This window comes from Podarcis tiliguerta, assembly GCF_965153285.1.
Source record: "Podarcis tiliguerta genome assembly, chromosome: 13".
NCBI classification, from domain to species: Eukaryota; Metazoa; Chordata; class Lepidosauria; order Squamata; family Lacertidae; genus Podarcis; species Podarcis tiliguerta.
The window spans coordinates 46,459,286-46,484,577 of record NC_139546.1 but is presented as its reverse complement, the minus strand read 5'-3'; the positions used below and the strand labels follow the sequence as shown (position 1 = coordinate 46,484,577).

The window sequence follows — 25,292 nt, the reverse complement described above, 5'->3', positions numbered from 1 at the left end:
TTGCACCTCCATACAGATAGCTCTGCACCTCTTATTGGAACAAGGTTCCAGCTTTGCAACAGCGAACGCTGCATAGCTTGCACCCAATGCTAATCATACTCAGCGTAGACCTATTGAAACGAATGAACCTAAATTGCACATATCAATTAATTTCAGTGGGCCTACTCTGAGTAGGCAAACCAATGAGCCAGCTTCTTACGTCATGTACCATATATTTGGGGCAGGCAGAGGAAGGAGAGGCAATGCAAAATATTCTGATATGGGCAGGACTCCCTTCTATATATATGGGTGCCTAAAAAGTCAAACTTATTGGATGAAATTTGGGCTTTGATTTTTTTGGGGGCGTGGCAGATTAAAAAATATAAAGAGCACCGAGCTATAATTATGTTGTTGGAATGCAGTGAACACTGCAGCTCTGCTATGATCAGTTGGTTTGAACCCCTGAGGAACTGAGGCCTGGTGGCAGTTGGCTGAAGGAGGCAGAGACTGGTACAGAGATATTCCTCAGTAGCGTATTAGCAGCTTATTTGTTGTTTTCAGCACCAGACATTAAAAGGAGAGCAGCTTCCTGTGTATGGACATGTATAGATGGAAGCCAGGGTGGAGCAGATGATGGGATATTGGACTTGAGCCTGGTGGGATGTGACCCAAAGTCAAATCACCACCCAACTAGATGAAGCTCACTGGGTGTCTTTGGACCAAATCCCTCTCACTTCCGGCACTTATCAAGGGCCTGTTGTGAGCATTAAAATACACATATACTGACATCAGACGTTTGCACCCCTGCCTCCCATGGCATAGCTCTGATAATGGCGAATACATTCTGCTTCCAAATACCATGAATAACCCACTTAATTAATCCACCCACCCCCGCTTTCCAAAACTCACTCTAGTCATCGGTTTTCCTGCAAATGACCACAACATGGGATATATCTGAGTTGGTTCTCTTTTTATTCAGCCATAGGCCAAACACGCATGCATGCAAATTATTTACACAGGGTTTATCTAACAATGCTAGAGGAAAATCTGGGAGAGGCTGAAGAGGTTGCAATGCCGTAGGAGGGATGGTCATCATTTTTTACCCTGGGATTTCTCCACGGTCCTCTGGGTGAACTTCATCGGGAGGGCTTCGTGGATAACCATGCAGGTGAATGCATTCCCATTGTTCCAGTCAGTTAATGGGATTTTCATGTGGCTGTACATGAAGTAGGAATGGTTGTTGTTGTTCTTCATGACTGGGGTGTTGACATGGTGATCGTCAGGTATAGCGTTGTGATTCTTCAGCCACTGGACAGAAATTGCCTCTGGGGTGAACCCAGTGATCAGGCAGGTGAGGGTCACCATAGATGGCCGAGCACGGATTTCCTCAGTGTGGGGTCGGAAAAGGTACACCTCAGGAGCATGGGCCGTTCCTTTTTGAGATCAGGGGCAATATATGTGAGAGAAAAGGAGAGGCAACAGTAGTTAAGTTTAGACCAAATGAGTGGCTGCAGTGTTGACAATGAGAGTTCCTGTGATTTTGTTCTCTTGAACATAGGTACTCCAGACAGGGTTATTGCAGAGAGCGTGGCTCACCTCTGGCCTGTTCATATGCACTTTGTAACAGCAGTATGTTCCCAATAGTTGCTCCACCTGGCTTTTAATATCATTTGACTCTAAATATTATCTGTTAGATTCTTTGAAGAGCAGTTTATGTCTGTACAGTAGACACAGTGGGGTAAATACTCAATTGCCAAAGAGTTGAAGTGCCTTCAGCTGAAGTCACCATCAGTGTGTAGATCTATGTGAAGATCTATAGCATGTGTTGGGCTTCTTTGAGCTGGATGAATGAATAGGAGCACAAACTGGGACAGCAGAGATATGAGGTATATTTATACAGCCCAGTTTCTCAACAGATATACAGAAGTCACCCAGCCCACACAGAATCCCAGTCTTTCCCGAGAAGGTACTGGTATGTTCAAGTTGCAGCATGGCTTGGGGCTGAAAGGTGAAAATCTTGCAAACTTCAAGGAGCAAGCGCTGCACAGTTGCTCCTGAAGCAGTTACTCTGGTGGCTCGTTAAATTTGTGGAATGGGCCACCAGGGCAAGGACATAAAGATCTGCCTTCATCAGAACTGGCTCAATCCTTCATCTAGCTCGACCAATGTCGGGTAAACATTATCAATAGACAGATTCAGGGTTTGAAGGATCTGTAACTAGAGATGAAATGGTTTTCATGAGAGTGAAAAGAGTAATGGGAGATGTCTTGGCCCCTGCAGTGGACACAAGCCTTTCTTTCCTTGGTTCCAGTGTTGCCTTCTGATTTTTTTAAAAAAATGCATTGCAGGTTTTTCTAGCACCATAAAACCTTTGAGCAGAGACAAGGGTAGTAGAATGACTGTGCAAACCTGCACAAGACCTCCACCAGACCGCTTGAAATTGTAACTTGTGTCTCTAGCATAAACTGCAGATTTGCCAAGTTGTGTTGCATTTTCCTTCTGTAACACAAAACCACCAGCCCTGGGATGGGAGACCAACCCTGTTTCCCCCTTACCTATTGTCTTGGCAATGGTCCTAATGATGGGAGCAGCCAGGCCTGGATATTCCACTTTGCAGGTGAATTCATCTCCCTGTAGCCACGTTGTGGCAGAGAGGGCCTTCGTAGCGGTGAACTTTCCATTAGGCTCTTCTTTTGTTTCCAGTAGTTCTTGGCTCACAGGTCCTGGTGTCTGCCGTGACCAGGTGATTATCAGCCCATCTGTATCTATCAAGTTTTCCACCACGCAGATGAGTTTGGGGTCGCTGTTCACGTACAGGTCTTTTGGAGTTGGGACTATGATTCTTACGTCAATGCCAGTGGAAGGGCAGACGGTAGCATCTGGAGGCACAAACTACATGTTAGTTCTCTATTTGACTCTCACTTCTTCCCATCAGATGTCAAGGAGATAAATAACTATACAACTTTTGGAATACGTCTGAAGACAGCCTTGTATAGGGAAGTTTTTAATGTTTGATGTTTTATTATGCTTTTATATTTGTTGGAAGCAGCCCAGAGTGGCTGGGGTAACCCAGTCAGATGGGTGGGGTACAAATATAAATTATTAATAATAATAATAATCTGTTAACAAGGGCATTCCTTGCTGCAGAGTAAAAGGGAGCAAAAACTCCAGACTTGGTACAAATATTAAAAGAAGGAAGCTGGTGTTTGTTGCCCTTGGTTGTCCTAAAATTATAAAAGCTCCATATTCCATTGTGAACAATGAGCAGGAACAAACAGTTCCCTGTCACCCCCTTCTACAACATCAGCTTCTGCTATCAAGACTACGTTGTTCTATCCAGGAGAAGGTTTACACCATTGACTCAAACTACATGTTGTAGAGGATGGAAAACGTCCTCTGACCCTGAAGAGGATAGCATATTTGCCAAGACTTTTCATGGACATCTGGGGCACTCTGATGTCCACTGCACTATGTCTTCCCCGAGTCCTGCTTCCAGCAGAAATGGAAAACAACTACTCTATTAGTAAGGTAATGTGTTCAAGGCTTAATTCAATGGGCCATAATTGAAAGCAGCTATATCTATATATGTATAAATGAAGTGGGAAGAAGCTGCAATCTGGAAGTAGCCCTCCCCCTCAAGTTCCAGTCCATGCCCACCAAAACAGAGGGAAACTCAAGTGCCAACTTAGTCAGCTGCTCTTACCTTCACATATCTTGGCTTTGCTCTTCACCTTTGTTTGTGTTGCTTCGTGGAACACCTGGCAGTAGTAGACATTCCCAGCCTGCCAGTCAGCTTGGCTGACATTGGCTGTGCTTGTGGTACTGAAAGTGTATCCGTGGGCATCCTTCTTGGGCTGCTCAGTGAATGAAGGCAGGAGCCCAGCTTGCCCACCCACCAGCCATTCCACCGTCAGCGTTTTGGGGTAGAAGCTGGAGATAATGCAGAGCAGCTCAATGGTGGCACCACTGGATTTGAATCGCAGGAGGAATGGAGCAGGCGGACTTCCGGGGCCACTGGTGATTTTGCAGAGGTTCCTACATTATAGGAAGGCAGGTATGGGTGAATCTGTCAGTTATGGTTCCTCTCAGTTGCTTATTTTTCAAGTTCTTTTTCACACCAATCAGCAAACCAGTCCTCATGAAAAGTCATCTGCATTTTAATTCAAACTTCTCCTAATATACACACCTCTGAGTGATATTTTGCCTAATATAAACATTCCTGTAAAACAGTGCTCCTAACGTAACACATTCTTATATATTATTCACACAGACGCAATATGTATTCTTTGTGCACATTACTTGGCTGATGAACAGCTTTGCACAATTTAAAGAAGTGTAAGTTGGAAATGATGGACATGTTTTGGTTCAAGTACTGCGAATTATGTAGATTCGTCTTTAAATATGAACCAAATTGATCTTCTCCCCCCATCCATATGTGAGGGGCATTAATACCACTTAGTGATCTTAGTGATCTCCATTCTGGGACCTGTCTCCTACTCAATGTAAGCCTTGAGGGACCCACTTCGTTAGAAGACTGGAGGGTGAGTGGCCACCAATTCATCTCTCCTTCGCCATCTTTGTCTCTCCTACTAATCCCAAAGTTTTGAACAGCTTCACCGTCTCATCAAGATACTTCCCTCCTATTGGTTGTGCAAGTGAATACAAGCAGTTTAAAGGAGCGGGTTATGAATACTATTATCAGCACACACTGTGTGTGGTACACATGCTGGTAACATTGCTTTGAGAATAAAGCAGCAATAAATAAACTTTAAAAATACATCACCACAAATTTAACAATTTAACACTAAAGTGTATTTTTTAAAAAAATGCCGCTGGATGTTGCTGCACCTAGCCCCGGATGACTGAAATCTTAAATGGCACAACCCTAACATCACTTCAATGCTGAACAGACAACTCCAAACTTGTCTCCCACATTTCGTTTGTGAGCCAACGTTGAGCTGCTGCTGCGCTTAACATGCCTTGGTACTAGACAATAACCCTATCCAAAGATATTGAATCCATTTCCCGTCTCTCCCAACCCTTGTATTTTACTTTTCTTTCTTTTGCCAGATCAACCATCCATTTGTAGGTTAAAGAGAAAGCATATAACCAAGGCCCAGGAAGACTCACGCTCAATGTCTTTGCTGATTGTGGAGCTGGAAGCTGCATGGGCGACATTGCACTGGAACTTCTGCGATTCCCAGGTGCTGGTTGGGATGGTGAGCTGGCTGGTGAGAGTGTAGAGGCCCCTGGATGAATCCAATAGGGCAGGGAAGGTTCGGATGCCGCTGGAGATGGCTCCCGAATTCCACTGTACTGTGACCGGTTCAGGAAAGTAGCCAGAGACCAGACAACCTATGGAGACCTGGGAGGCGGTAGAGGAGTCTTGGCTACAGGGAGGCAATGGGAAGACCGTCGGGGCTGTGGTGCTAGCTGCAATAAAAAAAAAGGAGAGAAATGCATGTTGAAGGTATGCTGTCCAGCAAATGTGGATGTTTTTGTGTTCCTGCAATGCAGAAGTTTGAATAGATGCTGCTTGGGGGTCCCTTTCAATTCTACTATTCTGTGATTCCATGAGCTGAGCGGGAGTTGCAGGATCTCATCGTCTCATTTACGCCTTCATCACAACACAGTGAGTGGTAATGAGTGCCTCTAGCACCCCTTTATGCCAACCTGTTGGTGCTATGCTTTCTTCCATAGGTGACAGTTGTACTGTAGGCTAATCTTTGTATGTTTTCCCTTATACAGGGAGACATTGACTTTTCTGGTCTAGAGCACCATAGATATGGTACGTAGAAGAAGAAGAAGAAGAGTTTGGATTTGATATCCTGCTTTATCACTACCCGAAGGAGTCTCAAAGTGTCTAACATTCTTCTTTCCCTTCCTCCCCCACAACAAACACTCTGTGAGGTGAGTGGGGCTGAGAGACTTCAGAGAAGTGTGACTAGCCCAAGGTCACCCAGCAGCTGCATGTGGAGGAGCGGAGACGCGAACCCGGTTCCCCAGATTACGAGTCTACTGCTCTTAACCACTACACCACACTGGCTCTCATGTACGCTTCATCCCTCTGTTCACTCATATCTGCCTCCTTTCAGCCATGCAAGAACGCCTGCTCAAATTTCGATAACGATCTTATTAACCCTCAAGACAAATCCTTTCCTTTTAGAGCCAGCATTAACAATAAGAGCCTCAAACCCCGTAAGGGGCCTGGTAAACATTATTTGAGGTGGCGCATTAACCTGAAGACACTTGGGCACGTCCGAGTTCATTCTTATTTTTGCCATTGTCGACAAGTGCTAAGCTCACCTGGAATGAAGAAGGTTCCATGATTGATCTCACTGCTATTTGTTAGAGGGAGGGGGGGGCAAGGAAATATCTGTTCACTTTCAAGCTTATTTTCTCAGCTATGAGATTTAGAAACCTGCTTTAAAAACAGTGAAAGCTTAGGATGTTGAATTATTTGCAGAATAGACACAGTCCTGTTTAACACCCACTGGCAGGCTGGTTTTCTCTAAAATTTGCCGAATGCCTGGTGTCTGTCCTTAAGCTGCATTTGCACTGTTATTCAGTGAATTCCACCTCAGCTTTTGGGCTGCAAGTTCATCACGTACAGTATGACAATACTGGAGGATTTCTTACTTTACATGGTACGTTGACAAAACAGAGAGAAAAGATATGGCAACAGAGAATCTTGCAGCCATTGGATGGGGGATCCTTTCACGCAAAAGGGAAAGGAATGTGAGAGAGTGTGGGGCTTAGGGGAAAGCAGTGAGGAGAAAGGGTGTCATTTTGGTCTAGTTGTCACTGTGGTGGCAAATCTGCATCTGCCTATGCCCAAAGGAAAGGGAAGAAATATTTATAGCAAAGGGCCACATCCCTTGTAACCAGGCTTCTAGGGGCCACATTTCATTGGCAGGCAGGACCAAAGGCTAAAAGGCAACAAGGGTGAACAGAGAAACACATGCAGTTCTTAACTTTGTACATCCTAGTTGTAGGAAAGTCAGAATTCTGCACACACATGCCTCTCTATTTCCCCCACCCAGATAAGCAAGAGCCATTATCACAATTCATTGGCATATTCCAACCAGGGAAAAACACTAAAGGTCTGGGGAGGGTTTTAAAAGTCGGACAGAGGGGCACATTTGCCACCTTGGCAAGAAGGTCCCCACCTCCCCAGTGCTCCCACAAGTGGAAAATGAACAGTGCTTTTAAAAAACAATGTGGAGATTTGTTTTGTTTTTATGAAAGAGTATTAGCTGCATGTTACCTCTGAGACCTAGGTTTACTACCTCTAAGAGAACAAGGTATTTGCGTCCGTTAGGAGGTGTGGAGCCTTAGGCCAAGAGGGTCTGCTGGACTTCTGCCCCATGACAAAAGCTTCTGGTTGCTCAACAGATTGCAAATCACAAGTGTCTAGACCAGATACATTTACACTTGAGGTTGGCAGCTCCTTCCCTGCTTTTGGGCTGCGCTCGGGTGTCCCCCAGAAAGTTAAGGGGGGAAGCTTTTCCTGCCACAGCGAGAAAGCCTTTAGCTACTGAGTTATCTTGGTTCAGAGTAAGATGAAAAAGAAAAGGTAATAGCCACTTTGATGGCTGACTCGCCACCCATCTGAGACCAAGTCATTAGATGTGAGCCCCTTTCATCTAACTGAAACCAGTGGGATGAAACAATCAAGATTTGAATTCTGGCTCAAGATCTATAGCTGCAGTCCTGAATGCCCTTGCCTTGGAACACAGTCACAGCCACACCATCCACTTAAAGTGCTCTTAAAGGTAAAGGTAAAGGGACCCCTGACCATTAGGTTCAGTCGTGGCTGATTCTTGGGTTGTGGCGCTCATCTCGCTTTATTGGCTGAGGGAGCCAGTGTACAGCTTCCGGGTCATGTGGCCAGCATGACTAAGCCGCTTCTGGTGAACCAGAGCAGCGCACGAAAACGCTGTTTACCTTCCCGTCGGAGCGATACCTATTTATCTACTTGCACTTTGATGTGCTTTCGAACTGCTAGGTTGGCAGGAGCAGGGACCCAGCAACGGGAGCTCACCCCATCGCGGGGATTCAAGCCGCCAACCTTCTGATCGGCAAGTCCTAGGCTCTGTGGTTTAACCCACAGCACCACCTGCGTCCCTGTGTGCTCTTACATCACCTTAAAAGTCATGGCTTTGCCCAAAGAATGCTGGGAAGTGTAGCTCTCTGAGGGGTCTCCTAATGGCTCCCAGCACCCTTAAACTACAGTGCCCAGGCTTCTTTAGGGGAAGCCATGAAACAGTGGGGCAAGAGTGCTTTAAATGTATGGTGTGAATGTGACATAGCTTCCTTGAACACTAATAGACTTATGTCTTGAGTCAGCACATGTTTCTCACTCTCTCGGGTGGCGTTTTTTGATGGCATTGCCCACATCTCAAAATTCCAGGCCTCCTTTTAGTTGTGCGGCTTCTCTCACTTCCTCTTTGTTCAGCACCAGCTGCAGGTTTCAGGTGTCCTGCATCCTGCTTAGTGCCCCCTCACATACAAACTTGACTGAAACTGGGTAAGAGGACAATAAAATAGTGCTGGTCAACAGAAGAAACAAAAATGGAGAGGCAGGCAAACTGAGATTTTGAACTTCATTAACTGGCAGTAATAATATGAAGCCAAATCAGTTTGTACAGCCAATTGCAACTTGTTTGGAGTTATAAATGTGTAAGATTATCTAGTCTACGGGGTATCAGCAGCTGGTGGTTTATGGGCCCACCTACTCCACAAATGATGAAACATTGACCTGATACTTTCCCCCTACCGATAAAAGTGGATGTTCAACTATTCAGCTTATGAGTAACTTTAAAAAATAATAATTCTCCCAGTAGCATATGTTATAAAATAGACAAAATTAAAACCAACCATGCAACAACTCAGTAAAATAATTAAATCAACAAGACACGAATCCACAACAGATAAAATCCAGCCATAATATGAAGCCAAGTCAGTTTGTATAGTCGGTTGCAATGGTTTTTGAGCTCTAAATGTGAAAGATGGTGGTTTGTGGGCCTAACCTACTCCATAAATGACGATGCACTGGCCTGCTACTTTCTTCTATCTGATAAAGCAGAGGTTCAACTATTTAGCTTCTAAGTTGTTTATAATAAAAAGAGCATATTGCAGGCAGTGTACATAAATCAAATAGACAAAATTAAAATCAATCATGCAACAAATCAGTAAAATGATGAAATCAAAAAAGGCAATCCTACAATACATAAAATCCAGCCAACTACAGCATAGGAGAACTTTCCTCCTGCCATGTTCCCTGTGCCTTTAGTATCTCCCAAGCAGGCAGAAGTTCAGCAGGCATAGCTTTTCAAGCTGCTTTTGAAGGCACAGTGAGGTTGTCCCACCCCACCCCTGCCAGCTAGCAGCCCTCGACAGAATCTAGGAGCTATGGCTCCCAGCTCCCTAACCTATCCAGTCAGTTCCAGCTTTCTAAAATGCCGTTGTCCTAAAACAGGCATAGGCCAACTTGGCCCTCCAGATGTTTTGGGACCACGACTCCCATCATCCCTGACCACTGGTCCTGTTAGCTAGGGATGATGGGAGTTGTAGTCCCAAAACATCTGGAGGGCTGAGTTTGCCTCTGCCTGTTCTAAAACCCACTACCCTTCCAAAGCTAGGGACAAGCCCCTCTTGGCCTAGTCCTGGTTATGTCTGCTTCTCACACAGTAACCCTGGAAGTCTTACCTCCCTAGCAGAGAATTCAAAAGTTCTGCTGTTCAATACACATCTTTCCTATCCTGATGATCAAACCTAGCTTGCTCTCACTTCAGCTTGCAACCACTAAGAATCAACCTAGGTTTAAACTATTATGGTCCTTTTCCATCTCCCAGGAGTGTGCAGTTCCTTGGGGTTGCCTTTCTCAGGTGTACCAGATTGCATTTTCCTGCTTAGCTAAACCTCTCGATTACTCTACCGTCCTGGGTACAGAACCCAGAAATTGGTCTTTCAGTGGGTCTCCTGAAATTTTCCCTGCTACTAGGAGTTTTGACAAGCCTCCTGTCCTAACCAGCTCAGCCCACTCATCGATAGCAGCTCACTCGAGAGAGATTCCAGGGCTTCAGCGCTTGCAATGCAGCAAAGCTTGGAGATCTTTCTGCTCCAAAGAATACTTTCTGAGCATGGAGTAGAACTTGGTTGCCTAAAAGACATTTGCTGCCTAACCTTCTGGTAGGAATTGGGGGTGGTGGTGTCTTCAGGCAGAGCTTCAGGCCTGGGTCAGATTTCCCCCCGTAATCTCCTTGTTCACCCAGCCCCCATGAAGCCTACTGCTCATCTGGATAGTCAAGAATCTCCCAGTTGAGCACCAGGCTAGAACCAGTTTCAGACAGCACCTCCTGCTACCTACTTACTTCCTACATCTGAGGGGCAAGGAACCTATCATTGGAACCTCCCAGCTCTCAGCCAGCTCCCCCATACCCTGGCTACTCCTGGTTGGCTTCTCCGCAGGCTGCTGTTGCTCAGGAAGGTTGCAACTCTGTTTAACACTGGCTTTATTTTGCATAGGCTTTGAGATTCTTCCTCACTCCATGCCACTTCTGGATCTAGGAAGCTCAAGCCCCACAAATGAGCATGGGGCAGGCTTTCAGAGATTCCCGTGTCTTATTTGAAGCCTGATTATCATTTGGGAGGTTTTGGGGTCCCCCAACTGAGCATTAGGCTTGGGGCAAGATTTCCTGTAGTTCTCTGCCAGGCTGGACCCTGCTGCTCATCTGGAGGTAGTGGTTTCAGGAATCTCCCAGCTAAGCATTTGGCTGGGGGAGATTTTCAGCCACCCTCCTCCCTGACAGATGGAACTCCTAGCTGGGCATAAGGTGAGAGCAAGCTCTCAGGCAGTCCCTTTGTTCCCAGCCAGTCCTGGAGCCTGCTGATTGCATCTCTTGGCTGAGCATCAGTCTTGGGGCAGGCATCAAAGATGCCCCATCTTTTGGCTGCTTCCCACTAGCTTATATGAAGCCTGACACACAGTTGCATTGCCAAAATTCCCCCCAGCTGAGCAGAAGGCTTGTAGCAGCCACCCAGGCAGCCTCTGTTCAGCTGGGTAGTCAAGAATCTCCCAGGCTGAAAGAAGGCATCCAGTTAGCCTCTCATCTGCTCCCTACCAACTTATCCCCCAGGTGAGCATCAAGCCTGAGCAAAAATACAAGTAGCCCCACTTTTCTGCTGCTTCCCACACGCTTATGGCCAACAATAAGCTGGGTAGACAGGAGTCTCCCAGTGGAGCATGAGGCCCTTGGCCAGCCATCCAGGCTGGTGCCCCACCAGCTGCTCCCTATTAGCTTTTGTGAAGCATTTCACTCAAGTGGGTTGTCATGTATCTCCCAGCGATGCATCAGCTTGTGGCAAGCATGTGGGTAGGCATCTAGGCAGCCTACCCCCCCCCCAGCTGCTCCCATCCCCCAGTTTATGTGAATCCCCACACTTAGGTAGGTGATTAAGAATCTCCTTGCTGAGCATCAGGCTTTGGGAGGGATCTAGATCCCCCCCCCAGCTGCTCTCTACCAGCTTTTGTGACTCCTAGCACCTGGCTGGGGCTCAAGAATCTCCTAGCTGAGACCCGGGCTCATATCAGGAATAGAAGGTAGCCCCCTTCTTGATGCTCCCCACCAGCTTACCCGAAGGCCAGCCTTCAGCTGGGGGAGTCAATAATCCCCCAGTTGAGCACTGGGCTCAGGGAAGGCCTCCAGGCAGCCCCCCACCACTCCAGATGCTCCCCAGCACCTGTAAAACCCTACACTCAGGGCTGGCTTCAGATTTCCTGTTTGCTCCAGGGTCAGCATCCCTGAATCCTGATGCTAAGCTAGTTACTGAATGATCTCCCAGCTGAGCATCAGGTGGGGCAGAGCTCCAGTTTTCCTCCTTGTTCCCTTCCAGATTTCATAAAGCCTGCTGCTATTACATAAAGCTAGGGAGTCTCACAGCAGATGGATTTTCCAGAAACTACTTGTACCCAGCTTGTTTTAAGCCTAGTGCTTAGCTGGGTTTGGGGGATTTCCCTCCTGAGGATCAGGCTTGGGACAAGCTTTCAGGTAGCTCCCTTCCTTTCTACCAGCTTCTCAAAGCCTTAAGCTCCTCCTAGAGAGAGCAGGCCTCTCCCAAATGATCATTAGGCTTGGAGCAAGTTTTCAGGTACTCCCTACCTCCCAGTAGCTTAAAGCCTGCTGCTGAACTGGAGGGGTCAGAAATTTCTAAGCTGAGCATCTGGCTGGGGTAGACTTTCAGTCACCTCAGCCAATTCTCTGGAAGCCGAATGTTCATTGGGAAGGGAGCTAGTCAAAAGTCTGTCCTAGCTGACCATTACATTTGAGCAAGCTTTTACAGTAGGCAACCTTCTGCCCACCCTACTTCTTAAAAGCTCAACACTCCTCAGGGAGCTCAGGAGTTTCCCAGTAGAGCATGAGGCTCCAGCCAGACTTTCAGCTAGACCCCATGCTTTCCTCTGGCTTTCGGCTAGCTCCCTTCCTCACCACCAGCTTCCCATAAGCCTTACACCCCTTTGAGTGTAAGCGGATCTGACAGCTGACATGGATTTTATAGCACACCCTTGCACTTGTCCAGCTTGTTGCAAGCCTAGTGCTCAGCTGGGTCCTTGCCATCTCCCAGCTGAGGATCAGGCTGGGACAGGTTTTTGGGTAGCTCCCTTCCTCCCCACCAGCTTCCCATAAGCCTTGCACCCCTTCAAGAGAGCAAGAGTCCTTAGGCTTGGAGTAAGCTTTCAGGTACCTTCCCTGGTCCACTAGTTTAAAGCCTGCTGCCGAATGGTGAGGTGAGAAATTTCACAGCTGAGCACCTGACTTTCATTTACCTCCTTCCACGCAGCCAATTCATGGAAAACAAAAGCCTAGCATTTGAGCAAGCTTTCCGAGAGCCTTCTTCTCCCCTACATACTTCTTTGAAGCCCAATATTCATCTGAGGGCTCTGGAATCTCTGAATAAAGCATGAGGCTTCGGCCAGACTGTTGGGTAGCCCCCTTGCCCTCCTCCAGCTTCCTAGCATAATCCATAGCTTGGAGGCAAGAAGCAGCTTGGCAGGTAGCCCAGCTGGGACATAGCTGAATAACAAGCTTGGGAGAAGTTAGCAAGGAGCCCTGGGGCTTTTCTGACTTACCTTCTTTAGACCTCTCTGTTGGCTGAGTGGTGGGAAGTCTTCAAGCTGAATATGGTGCCTGGTGCAAGGTTCATGTGCCTATGTTGTTCCCTGCCAGCTGTTGCTCTGTCCTGGCATCGGAACATAAGGAAGCTGCCTTATATTGAGCCCAGTATTGCCTACACAAACTGGCAGCAGTGGCTCTCCAAGGTTGCAGGTGAGCTTCTCCCCCAGCCCTCCCGGGAGATGCCAGGAATTGATCCTGGGACCTTCCTCTTGCAGAGCAGATGTTCTACCACTGAGCTTCAGCCTTTCCCATTTGGCTCTGATAACAGGAATTGAAGTGGAGCTTCTGGAAGGTTGACCAGTTGCTCTTTATCCTTGAAGTTCTCAGCTCCAAGAATCAACTGAATGCTGGGAAGCTGGTGGGATACAGCAAGGCTACCTTGCAGCCTTCTCCAAGCCTCACATGCAGCAGCTCCAAGCCCCATCTACTCCCCCAGCCTTCCTTACATAAAGATGCTCAGTTGGAAAATGGTAGCAAGGAAGACTTGCAATTCAGCATCAGCTAGGAAGCCCAAGAATCAACAGAAGACCCCTGAGTACAGGATAAAAATGCTTCTCCTCTTTCTCAGGCATTGTATCGTTCCCTTCCTTCCCGGAAAGGCTAGGACATTCCAAGGAGTCCTTTCTCCTGTGGGGTATCTATGTTCCTATCTTCTCAAGACCCATAATGTAAAAATAAAGCTCTCTTTTATTTTATTTATTTATTGTAAAAAAACACACCCTCAAAGCAGTTTACAAACAGTAAAATCGTAATAAATCTACATCTCTTCTTTAAAACATACAGAAGTTTAAATGCTAAACAGATTAAAATTACCTCACCGATCCCAAGGCTGGAGTTGATCGAAGCAACCCGACCTCTGCCGAGTGACCCACAGTTTCTGTTCGGGGTTCATTTCTGTTGCAATGAGGCCTTCAGAATTTCCAGTTAGTGACGTCCTAACTGGCCTGAAGGTGTGAAGGAAAGGTGTGAAAATAAACAAACAATTGAGGTCCAGGGAGCTAATAACTTCCTCTTTTCTCTCTCACATGTTTGACACCTTTTCAAAACCCAAAGATTTTATTGCTGAGAAAAACAAGGCTGTGTGAACTACACGGTTCGGGTGAATCTCACTTGCAAAAACTCAAACCGTTTTGTTTTTATTTAGCCATGTTCACACTAATTAGTCATTGTGTTTCACCACATAACCGCCGCACCCTGTTTTCTTCTGTCCAAAACTTGGAAAAAATACATTTCATCATGTAATTGGCTCATGGTATAATTCTGTTCATCCCGCCAGTTAAACAGAGCAATGTATTCACCAGTGGCATGTGGATATGCATTTATATCTTTCAGCACCCATCCCGTGGGCTCCATTCACCACTGTGCACCAACTAGGCTTCAGGCCCCTTCCTTTCCTCCTCCAGCTGCCGGCACCCCTGCTCTCCTCAAAACCACGTTGAAAAGCCAGAAGATGCAGAAGTCTTGGTCATGAGCTCCCAGGCCTCCTTGGTTGCTTCCCTGGGTTTGACCTGTAGTTGGTTAAGCTTAACAGGTGTTTGTTTTTCTGATCTTGGGGGCACTCAAGGTGATGCAAAGATATCAAGGATTCCAGAGGAACAAACAAACTCAGGCTGCAACCCTATGTGGACTTGGCAGGGAGTCAGGCCTGTTGTCATTCATCTTGTTCACCTCAACCACTGATGAGTTCAAAGTCCCATTGAAACCCCAGTGGGGTTTTCTTCTGCGTATGCATGTATAGGTTTGCACCATCCAACCTGGCGAATTTAGTGAAGTATGATTTTGTTGTGAATGGAACTTACACCCAAGTTACAGTGGTACCTCTGGTTAAGAACTTAATTCATTCTGGCGGTCCGTTCTTAACCTGAAACTGTTCTTAACCTGAGGTACCACTTTAGCTAATTGGGCCTCCTCCTGCTGCCATACTGCTGTGTGATTTCTGTTCTCATCCTGAAGTAAAGTTCTTAACCCGAGGTACTACTTCCAGGTTAGCGGAGTCTGTAACCTGAAGCGTTTGTAACCCAAGGTACCACTGTATAAGGACAACGTCGTCAAAGAAGCCAACTCAAGCTCAAGGGCCATGCTAGGCCTTACTTAGTGCTAGGCCTCACCCCCCATTTATTGATATTAACCATTTTTGGGTAGCCGATTTTGCTCCCTCCAATAGTTGTAAATTCTTACTTCCCATCCAATACTTCATATTGGTTGAATTGTGAAGACGATATATCTATTCTACAATAGGACTTCTTCTGGTTTCTCTTCTTCTCATAGGAGCCAACTCCTAGGGGCCAAGGGGGCTTTGGCTCCCCCAATAAAATATTTGAGGACCCTCCCCCCAAGTTGATGGGCATTGCTGTTCAAATGGTGTGCATGCACCACATCATGTGATCGATTGTGCATGGTGGGGCTTACCTAGGTCCCCCTCAAAATTTTATTCAAGTTTGCACTGTTGATTCTTCTACCTCCAGCTCCCCCTCCATGCCCCCTCAGATCTGCTCTGGAGGGTCCCTCAACCTTATGGAACAGATTTTGGGCCATGCAGAAGACAGAGGAGACCCATTGTGTGAGCAGGTGTCTGCTTGCTTCATTCTCCTCAGTTTATGGAAAAATGTACTCAGCAGCTTGAAATTTCATTTATCTATTTATTATTTAGAAACGGAATAGCCAAACACATAAAATGGCAACCAGCAGAATGTCTCCCCTGTCCCACACTCCAACATATTGCAAGACGTGTTTTTGGAACCAATTGTTCCCTTCTGCAAAAAATCACCCCTCTGAGAGGACTAGGGCAGCAGTGGTATCGACCTCCTTCACAGCCTTTTCAGATATTCATGCTTTTCTCCCACTGGCTGAGGCTCCTCATAAGCTCTCTCCCCCCCCCCTTCTGTACCTTGAAATTAATTTACGCTGCAATAGCTTGTTCTGCCCTGGTTCCTGCAGCAAGGTGGGTTAGTCAACAGACTGCAGCAGTTTCCCTTTAAAATACAGTGGTACCTCAGGTTAAGTACTTAATTCATTCCAGAGGTCCGTACTTAACCTGAAACTGTTCTTAACCTGAAGCAGCACTTTAGCTAATGGGGCCTCCTGCTGCTGCCGCGCTGCCGGAGCACGATTTCTGTTCTCATCCTGAAGCAAAGTTCTTAACCTGAAGCACTATATCTGGGTTAGCGGAGGCTGTAACCTGAAGCATATGTAACCTGAAGCGTATGTAACCTGAGGTACCACTGTAGTGTTTTCAACTCAAAACGCTATGGGTGCCTTTGGGGTATGTTTGTAGGGCATGAATTGGCAACTATGTATCTTTCCCAAAATCTCATGTTCCGAATTGTTGAGTACTGCCCTTAGAAGCTTAGGAGTCCGGTCAGAAGGAAAGTTTTGCATACCCGCCAGGTGTCCCGGGAAAAACAGGACATCCCAGTTTTTGAGTGAGATTGTGGAGGCCATTTTGGGTGCCGTGATCTCGTGTGCTCTCATGCCACGCTCTCACCCCACAAAAATCACTTCGGGGGAATGAGATTGCAGCACGGGTCACATGACTTGCCCGGGAGCACATCCTGGAAGAGACGGTTGTCCCATTTTTTTATCTGAAAAAGTTGAACGGTATGGTTTTGGGTCTTCAGGTGGCTCCATAAAAGTCTAAAAATTCTGCGAAGTGAGAAGTGGCTATTAACTATTTTGGACAGCAAGGTTCTGATTCTGATTCTGATTCTTAAAAAAGACTCTCTACAGCAGTGGACAACCATGTTCAACAGAGCTTTAATTTATTACTTATTTCTTTTCAAGCAAGGAATAAAGAGGTTAATTTCATCAAGGCTAAAATCCATAGCACACATTTCATCTTCTGATGCTTGCCACTGATAGCAACATGGCTGAAGGCTGGTATTGACATTTGAATAAGTCATCCCCAGAACAGATGTGTCCTGTTTATGCTAGCAAATGTGGCCAGGCATGCGTTTCCACTTTCAGCCCAAGGCAAGTGCTGCCAGTCAGATGGAGACAGGCAGATGTGATATGTGGGGCTTTCAATAGAAACTCATTTCCTTATGTGCAGTGAGTCAGCTAAAAATGTCATAAGGCATGTGTTTGCTGTGGGAAACCAAAGTGAATAGCAAGTTGGTAATGGAAACCCTCCTTTGCAAAAAAAATACACTCCTTAATTTTGTGTAGGCACTATATGAATTAAAGAGAGGCTGACATATCCCCATGTCCGATATGGAAAACTGAGGCACAGCTTATGCTTGGGGTGTATCACGGTTAAAGTGCATTCTCACACAGAGAAAAATAACAAATATATGAGCCCATCACTTGGTTGACACGATCGCTCCTGAGTGTCCTGTCTAGTGTTTGGGAGCCTGAGCATCTCCTTGGCACTCTGAGGAGCTCCTGACTAGTCCTAAATCAGAGTAGACCTATTGAAGTTAAAAGACATAACTGAGTTTAATTGATTTCAATAGGTCTACCCTAAGCAGTACTTAAGGTAAAGGTAAAGGTACCCCTGCCCGTATGGGCCAGTCTTGACAGACTCTAGGGTTGTGCGCCCATCTCACTCAAGAGGCGGGGGGCCAGCGCTGTCCGAAGACACTTCCGGGTCACGTGGCCAGCGTGACATTGCTGCTCTGGTGAGCCAGAGCCACACACGGAAACGCTGTTTACCTTCCCGCTAGTAAGCGGTCCCTATTTATCTACTTGCACCCGAGAGTGCTTTCGAACTGCTAGGTTGGCAGGCACTGGGACCGAACAACGGGAGCGCACCCCGCTGCGGGGATTCGAATCGCCGACCTTTCGATCGGCAAGCCCTAGGCGCTGACGCTTTTACCCACAGCGCCACCCACGTCCCTAAGCAGTACTTAGTTGAATACAAAACCAAAAAACACACACACCAATGTTCACCTGTGGTGTAACACATTTTGATGGCATTGCTGCCTGCTCCACTGTGGGGAAAGGGAGTTCTTTTTTCTATTTGTTCTTGGGAAGCTCTTAAAAAAAAAACACTTTTCAAGAGATAAAGCTTTTTTTAGGTATAAAAAGGGTTTTTCTTGAATAAACTGAACCCTTTCTTGCTTCTGGATGCAGTGTGGGATATACTTAAAACTAGAAAAGTAGTTACAGTAACAATTCAGAAAGAATGTAAAATGTTCATGAGAAATGTAAGCTTCATGTACAACAGGAGTAAAGGCAAACATTCTATTTGATATATGTGGTACAATACTCTGTCTACTACTGCATTCAGAGTTCAAATTGCAATATCCTCTTTTGGGGTTTTGACTAGGTAGGAAACAATAGCCAAAATGAAATTTGACCACGACAGAGTCACAGCGATGGGCAGTATGCAATGCTAGTCCTAAATCAGAGCAGACCCATTGGAGTTAAAAGGGATAACTGAGTTTAATTAATTTCATTAGGTCTACTTTAAGTAGTACTTAGTTGAATACAATACACAAACATACACAGAAGGAGGGCAAAATTATAGCATACATGTTTGAAGGATAAACAACCAGTCCAATAAGTCCAGTTCAAATGGAACACTGGCAGCAAAAGGCCATGCATGTCTAGTCATATATTAGTCCCGTTTAGTTTGATAGGACTTGCTCCCAGATATATGATGAGACAAAGCAAGACAGAAATGTCATCTGTCCAGTCAACCTTTCCCCAAAAGTGAATGGAGAAATATTAAATCCTTGATTGTGCTGGTGATGAAAGAATGTACAGTCTTTTATGTTAGGCAACTTATTGTCCCTCTTCATATGACCCTTCACTTTGTTATTTCACCTGGAATTGGAAAAACAACCATAATTAATGTCATGGAAGAAAATAATGTCACACAACTCTCCGGTGTTTCACAACCTCCTGTCCCGTTCACCACTGCCATTTAGTGATGTAATAAATCTGTCTTTCAACAGCATAGGGAGGTTTTTTTTTTTGCTGGGTGGAAACAATGGTTTGGAGTTCCTGGAAGACTGGAATTGACAGGAGGGTTATCTACATTGCTTAGAGTGCTGAATCTGTACAGGTTCTGCTTGAAATTGCTGAAATACAGTCGTACCTCAGAAGTTGAACGGAATCCATTCCGGAAGTCCGCCCAACTTCCAAAACGTTCAGAAACCAAGGTGTGGCTTCTGATTGGCTGCAGGACGTTTGGGTTCCAAAAAATGTCTGCAAACCGGAACACTCACTTCGAGGTTTGTGGTATTCAGGAGCCAAAACGTTTGAGTCGCAAAGCGTTCGACTTCCCAGGTACGACTGTATATCCCTACAGTGAGGGGGAAATGCATTATCAAAGCTCTGAATATTTAATCTGCATCTTTGACAAATATTCCTTTGACTTGTATAACCCGAACGCTTTGCAAAATAATTGTCTTTTCTAGAATCTTGGCTTGGCCTACCCCATGAAGACCATAGTACCTGCATGTAGCTTTTGTATTCTCTCATTTCTCCCTTATCCTGTCTGCTACAAGTGAGTTACTATTGATCATTTTTACTATCTCCCTCTGCCCCATATATCTTACCTTGAAGACAGTTACAGTGACACTGTAGAAAAGGCTCACGAGGAAAAGGATGATGAAAGTGGAAAGGATTGATGTGATGTTTTGGAGTTCTTCATCGTCATCAGTATCCACGGTCACATCTAGGTAAGCTTTAGATGATACATGCAGATCAGATTTTTCTGCAGTTTAGAAACATGGGGAGGTCTCAGTGTAGCCAAGCGACACAGGGGACAAAACTTTTTTTTTTGGACTGGGCACAATCAAACATTGATGCGGACGGGTGACAGGTGGTGTTGAGAAAAGTCAAGGGGTGCTGATTTAGCTAAGGATTGGAATGGTAGCATTCTGCACCAAGGGGCATTAAATATTGTGAATGGTTTACTGTTTCCTCCTTTGGTTGTGCTGGCAGCATGATGCTGATTTTGCCTCATCTAATATGCAATTAACTCAAAGAGCTGAGCTCATGTTGATGGAGCCATAAATCTTTTAGGAGTTCTGCATGGCATGACCTGCTTGCTGAAGGGAGTCTAGAAGCCCTTATTCAACATGATGCTCTCTTAACCACGAAGGGCCCTCAGGAATTTTGCAATAACTGCCCACCCAGTCTGGGTGATTTTTGAGTTGTTCTTGACATGGCATCGTACACAGGATTGCATATTAGATTGTATTATACAGTAAGTTGCAAGTGTACCCTGTCTTACTGAGCCTACATCTTTAAAGTAGAATGCAACTTTAATGAATAATGAGCGTACATTAATGATGAAATATACGGGAGGGGATGTCTCAACCATGAGACACATTTATAAGAGTTTATCTTATGATTTGAAGATGGGGATCATTTGGAATTTTTCAACCAATGTTCTGCCACAGAGTATGGATGCCCATCTTCCCAAAATAGCATTCCATTTAGCATTCTGTGTAACACTTAGGAACCCACAAATGACCTTACATTTGTATCTCAGCTGTCATCAGTACGGTATGTGTGACAAAATGAGAAAAGCCCCACTACTATATTTGACTGAGTAGAAGATTAAACTTTTGTCTTCTGTTCATAAATTCAGAACTCAGCCTGCTCCATCATATTGGTGTGACCTATTTTGTGTATGTGTGTACAGATACAAGCCTTTTATCCTGTAGATTCCTGTCAGTTTTTATCTCCAGTAATAAGCATGGACATTCCAAACCTTTGTTTATTAGAAGCAAATAGGGGATTCTGTGCAGCAAAGGTGCCAGCAGAACAAACAACTCCAGGTACCTGAGGCAAGTCTCTGTGGGAGAAGGCTGTTCCTGCTCCAAGAGCACTATCCAATTTAACCAGACTCCATATATGAAAGAAACCTAAGAATGAAAAGCACTCATCTTCCCAAAAGAAATTCCTTTGGGCTGCACCTCAACACCAACCAGTACTGAAGAAATCAAAGTGCTCTCCTGGGCTCCATATTCTACTGTGGCTGAGATGCTTGCTGATATTGTTTTTGGCTTTCTACAGCCTACCATTACCAAGAGGAAGTGGGAAAATTGTTATGAGTGAGGAGAACAACTTTTGCGAATGAAAGAATTGGCCTAGTTTTTTTCACTGCCTTGCCTTCCTCAGTGTTGTTCGGAAGAGTGGAAAGGAGGTATGGCACATGGGTGACCTATACTTCCAAACAGGCATGTGCCCCTAGCCTTGTTTATTTTCCTAGCTCCTGATACACGAGAGGCAACTGCGCTTGCTGTCCTGAGACAGTGACTATGGAAAAGGAAATCCTTTGTAAGATCTGCCGTGGATTATTTTTTGGGGGGAAGGGAGCAGATGGTGGGAAGGCAGGGACAATATATTCTATTTTAAGGAAGAGTGCTGGACTAGCAGCAGCTCTGGGTCCCTCTAATCTTTTCTGTAGTCCTGTGAGTGACTACATCTCTCTGTAAGGATAGTGGAAGATTTGACCTGGCCAAGGATTCTGAAGGTCAGAGATTTGTGTGCGTGTGTCTGAATGAATTCAATAAATTAGTTCTTGTCGATATTCTGTTTTAAATGTAGAATAACAGAAGAAGACCCCTGCAGGATCAGGCCAAAGGCCCATTTAGCATTAGGTACTCCCAGTGGTCAACTGGATACATTTGGGAAGCCCATGAACAGGACCTGAATGCAACAGTGGTTCCCACCACCACCAGCAATTGGTATTCAGAGGCAGATTGTCTCCAACAGTGGAGATGGAATACTAATACTAATACTACTACTAATAATAATACCCTGAGAATTTGGCTGGGTTTCCCCAGCCCCTCTGGGGAACATAGCCATTGTAGGTAGTAGCCATTGTCAATGATAACAAAAACAACCATAACATTGATTGATTGATTGATTGATTGACTGATTGCTATATATTTATATGCCCTACTTGTTAATGAAGCTCTAGATTCTTCCATCATGATGAACCTATCGGACAAAGTGATGTCTGGAAACAGTGAGTCCTGCAAACACAATCATGGAAGATTGGGTGTCTAATGCTTCTATCACCCTCTGAAAATTCCAGATCATATTTGAGAAGATGCTGTGAGTAGAAGCTTTCCCATCCAATTCCCATCCAATTCAAAGGGGGTTTGTGTGACTGGGGATTAACATTTAACCCCCTTATCACCATTTCTAACCACAAGACAGAATTATCTTCTTATGTTTTGATAAACTTTCTTTATTCCAAACTATTGTTTTACTTCAGAGAGAGGCTAGTTAATTCTACAACATTCAGGGTACATCACCCCACTTTTCCTCCACAAAAGGCCAATAATTAAACAAATGGAGACACAAGAAGGGAAAGCAGATGCTGGCAGAATTAGGAAGCTGAGACAAGAATGGCTATTGGCAAGTGCTGGCGATGTCGGAGAGCACGAGGGAGACGTTGACAACGGTTGGTTTACCCGTATTCTTGTCTACGGTCTTCTGAGACGTCTGAAGGGGCAACATCTCATGCCCTACCACGCAAGTGTAAGTATTTCCAGAATTCCACTCTTCTGCATTGACGTTCAGCATGCTATAGGCATAATACAGCTTGGGTGACTCGGACTCCTGAGTGGCTGTGCTGGTGAAGTATTTGGAAACATCCACAGGCTCATCATTCTGCAGCCATTTGACAAAGAACTCAGGAGGGGAGAAATCTTTCATCAAACAAGTGACGGTGGCTGTTTCCTGCAGAGCCAGCTGATCCGGAGGAGGAGGGAGGATGTAGATATGTGGAGCAGAGGGGTTGCCATCTGGAAGGTTAAAGGAGGGTGTGTGTGAAGAGAATATCAAATGCATGGTTTTAAAAGTACATTGCTAACCATCTTTTTTCCTTCCTTTCTTAACCATGATCTCATTTGTTTGGTTTGAGAGAGTCAGATGAAGACATATAAGATGAATGGTAGAAGTCTTCTAGCAGGGTGACCTGGACATTGACCAAAGATGACCAGATGCAATGGCTTTCTAAATCTGGATTTTTATTAAAGACTGTGATGACATGGTTCACGTTCCTACTAAGCACATGCAGACACATCTTCTCTTCATTGCTGAGGTTGGCTTAGAATGGGAGCTTCATCTACTCTACGATTTTTGATAGCCTACTAGGAGCTAAATTGTTGTTCTGTTTTGGTGGCCTGTCTGAAAAAGGCACATGAAATGCCACACAATACATGGCTGGTGGGTTGTCTTTGCCTTCGTGGGCACAGCTTGTCCCTAAACTGAAGGCCATGAATACAGTTTCTACGCTGCAGGTTGGTGTGACCTGAAATTTGCAAACAGAATCTAAGTGGTGAAATATTTTTGCTTTGGAAGTTGGAAACCCACATTTGAATTTCTTAAAGTTCACACTGGTTGGCCTCAGTCACACCATTGTAACTCAGTTTGGTCTACCTCATTAGACATCCAGTGCATTAAAAGGAACTATTAAAATGATAAGTATGAGCAAAAGAAGTACCAACTGAAATGGAGACATCTTTACGTCTGCCATAGGCTTAGATTCAGGTATCAAATCAGCCATTCCCAAAATGCTACTCTCCTGACATTTTGGACTCTGAAACATATCTGCCCTAGTTAGCAATGACCAATAGTCAAAGATGATAGAAATTTTAGTCCAGAATCGCTGGAGGCCACCAGGTTGGGAAAAATCTATACTTAATGATTGTTAGGGCAGAACAAAACTATTCTGAGCCCTCTGAAGTCTGGTAAAGCCAAAGTCCTAATAAAGTGACATTGAGCGTTGTTAGCCATTTTTGTAGGATGATGTAAAATAGACACCTACCTTGAGGCTTGCGCAGGGATCTGACTTCCATTGAGGGAAATAAAGCTGGGTGAATAATTTTGCAGTTGAAAGTTTCCCCTTTGTTCCACTCATCTGCACACACCGTAGCTATTGCATCCTTGAATAGCAGTCCACTGCTTTCTTGTTCTTGGGACGGTTTAAGGATAGTCTCGAGGGGTGTGTCATCATCTGCTCGTGTCCAGGTGACTTTCAGCTCCTTAAGATCTTGCTCCTCAGGTATGTTCGAAATTCTGCAGGTCAGATTGGCCATCTTGGTTTGGAAAATATCAACAAAGAAAGGCTGGATGGTCTCAACCTTGACAGGGACAAGGAGATCTAAAAAAGAAGAAGAACATTCAGTTCCACAGCAGACCAACTTCTATTGACACCTCAAAACCTGTTTTTTCTTAATCTCCAACATATATCTGATTCAATCAATCAATCAATCAATCAATCAATCAATCAATCAGTTTATTACAGTCATAGACCAGCAGTCAGAGAATAGAATATTAAGTGGGTAAAAAACAAAACTGATAATTAAAACAGATAAAAACTAAAAACAAATAAAAACATTCAGTTAAAACAACTGTAAGAGGGTCAGAACTAAAAGACTCGCAGTTAAAACAGACAATTAAAACAGTTCTATTTTTATGGCCAACTAAAATTGAGAATTTCTCCATCCTTTGTGTGCACCATATAGATTGGAGAAGGTCTTGTAGATGGGAGTCCTTGCCAGCTGCTGCACAAGTGTGTTTCCTTAGTGATCCACTGATCTGCCAGATCTAGAGTTTCTACACTGTGCTTTGTATAAACCCAAATACAAAAAGCCTTCATTAGGGGAAATATTAAAAACAAAATACAAGGAGACTTTGTTTTTTTGTCTATAAAAATAATGTGAGTATTGGCTCAGTAGAAAAAAATGGGGGCAATGACTACCATAATATCTCATGTAACACTAAAACCAAGGTTGGATCTACTCCAGCAGTATCCTAGAACATGCTGAAGGATACTGTTTCTGCAGTATGTGTCTTCAGATCTTGCCCTAGAATCTGTTTAGGTAAGGTAACTCAGTATTCTAGAGCAAGCCCACCTCTGGTTTAGCCTGGAGACATGTATAGATTCTGATGAAATCCTAGATGAGTTTTAGTGAATAAACTAGAATCTCTGCCGTGTTAATCAACAAATATTCCCAGAATGCAACCAAATATATCGAGTGCTTCTTCCTGAGGACAAGATTAGATCTGCCCTTATTGCGTTGGAACGGCAAACGAGTTTCTGGATGGAATTTTCAACTTACTGCCACAAATAAGGGGTTTGCTGATGTTCCTTATCCCATTGAATTTCTCGTTGAACACCCATTTAGCATTCTGTTCTCCCAGTGGTCAACTGGATACATT

The 25,292-nt window shown here is 44.9% G+C and overlaps 1 protein-coding gene, 1 long non-coding RNA gene and 1 gene segment (V, D, J or C); all 3 read right to left on the bottom strand.

The window, feature by feature from the left end:
- Positions 1-934: 934 nt before the first annotated feature.
- Positions 935-6,306, bottom strand: LOC310662276 (Ig gamma-2C chain C region-like). The segment is given in 6 exons: positions 6,219-6,306; positions 5,110-5,412; positions 4,902-4,965; positions 3,683-4,014; positions 2,535-2,858; positions 935-1,412 (listed from the first exon to the last, which is right to left on the bottom strand).
- A 12,305-nt stretch (positions 6,307-18,611) lies between these two features.
- Positions 18,612-19,871, bottom strand: LOC310663242. The gene is made up of 2 exons (XR_014504424.1): positions 19,661-19,871; positions 18,612-18,923 (listed from the first exon to the last, which is right to left on the bottom strand). It is a non-coding gene; the product is annotated as an uncharacterized lncRNA (long non-coding RNA).
- A 2,126-nt stretch (positions 19,872-21,997) lies between these two features.
- Positions 21,998-25,292, bottom strand: part of LOC310662873 (immunoglobulin mu heavy chain-like) — a 301,954-nt gene continuing 298,659 nt past the window's right edge. For all 14 annotated transcript variants that reach the window (XM_083410121.1, XM_083410124.1, XM_083410114.1 and 11 more), the window contains 2 exons: positions 23,896-24,231; positions 21,998-22,870 (listed from right to left, as the gene is read on the bottom strand). In XM_083410121.1, the coding sequence (XP_083266247.1) occupies positions 22,476-22,870; positions 23,896-24,231 (731 nt within the window). In that variant the 3' untranslated portion in view covers positions 21,998-22,475. The remainder of the gene's footprint in view (positions 22,871-23,895; positions 24,232-25,292) is intronic.